This window comes from Stegastes partitus, unplaced genomic scaffold (genome assembly GCF_000690725.1).
Source record: "Stegastes partitus isolate 25-593 unplaced genomic scaffold, Stegastes_partitus-1.0.2 Scaffold2435, whole genome shotgun sequence".
NCBI classification, from domain to species: domain Eukaryota; kingdom Metazoa; phylum Chordata; class Actinopteri; family Pomacentridae; genus Stegastes; species Stegastes partitus.
In genome coordinates this window covers 56,143-57,574 of record NW_007580166.1, presented here as the reverse complement: position 1 = coordinate 57,574, position 1,432 = coordinate 56,143, and the positions used below count along the sequence as shown (strand labels likewise).

Here is a 1,432-nt window from a genome sequence, read left to right as displayed (position 1 = left end):
CTAACTTGCAGCTCTTCTCAAACTCACAAGTGAACACAGCTCACATATTTTCTAAAGTCCTCTTTGTGTCCTGTAAAGCTTTGTTCACATAGAACTACGACTACTTGGGGACCTCTGGTAATTTGTAATAATAGTAAAGGTTTTTTGAAATTCTAATCTCATGTGAACCCTACAATGTCTGAAATTGGTCTTCCACCGCAAACTGGTCCTGTGACAATATCATTCCAGTGCAAATGAGCATCTCATTGATTTGTTGTGGTGCATTTACAAGGTTTTTCTTTATTTTTTTAATCCTGCCCTCTGTCTGCTTGAAAAGTACAGAGGCTGCCTGTTCATTTCAAATGACCATCTGGACAGAATTTTGGTTGCAAATTCAGCAGACTTGTGTCGAGCGTGGAGACTCGTTTACAGAAGGAGCTCAAATCCTTCAGAACAGCAAAAGATTGAAGAAGAATTAGATGAATGACATTTATGGCAGCGAGTGTGATGGAATATTTTGCAGCCTCTCAGCAGGCTGAACCTTTAAAAAGAATAACAATAATTTTTTTAAAAATGGGCCATCATGACAGCTCACTTGGCTGAGCTGGCGTCCCATGTACAGGGACATTCATTCTTATAATAATGCTAAAGTCCCCGATGCAGTGGTATTGAGTTCGAATCTGGCTCGTGGCACTTTGATTTGATGAATTGAAATTAAATTTATGAGGGCATTCCCTCTGTTTTGTATCATTAGTTACACAAACAAATCATGTGACAGTCACTTTGCGTTTCACACATGCACCAACAACAGGAATAAACTCTTGATACATTTTATTTCAGCAATATAGTCTTTGTCTCCAAACAGGATTCATGGACGATAATACAAGAACCTTAATTTCATGAATGCATCGTGGTAAATGTCTTTGTCCGATACTGATACACAACATAATAACAGCCAGTTGTAAAAACCTGAAGAGTTCTTTGTTGGTATTTAGTGGAAAGTTGCAGCGGAGGTCGATGAGAACCATGAACAAAGAGAGCAGAGGACTCTGCTGCTGACAGCATTTGTGCACATTTTCTTTGTGTCTTAATTATATATAATATATAGAAGAGTATTTTAGCTTGGAGTCGATCCTGTTCAGAGCGTTTGGATTAAAAAGATGCACTCAGTCAAAACACATGTAAACATAAGGACACACCTTGTTCACAAAATGTAACTGATACACAGAACGACAGCATATATGAAGCCCTTTAGCAGTAATCAAGCATCACCTACGTTATTCAATACAAACAGATACCAAACATCTGATAATTCACTAATGCAGTCCAAAAGCCTTGGTAGCAGCGTAGATCCTCTCTCTCTCTGCTGCCTTTGCCTCCTTTGTTGCACCGCTGTCAGCTTTTATCATGGTAAAGGTGGCAGCAGAATACATCCATGTGTCCGAATCCTTAT

General features: G+C 39.0%; 1 protein-coding gene across 1 annotated transcript in view; it reads right to left on the bottom strand.

Moving 5' to 3' along the window:
- Nucleotides 1-405: 405 nt before the first annotated feature.
- The window catches only part of LOC103375014 (uncharacterized), a 19,912-nt gene continuing 18,885 nt past the window's right edge, over nucleotides 406-1,432 (bottom strand). The window contains exon 5 of the mRNA XM_008305200.1: nucleotides 406-425. Within this exon, the coding sequence (XP_008303422.1) occupies nucleotides 406-425 (20 nt within the window). The remainder of the gene's footprint in view (nucleotides 426-1,432) is intronic.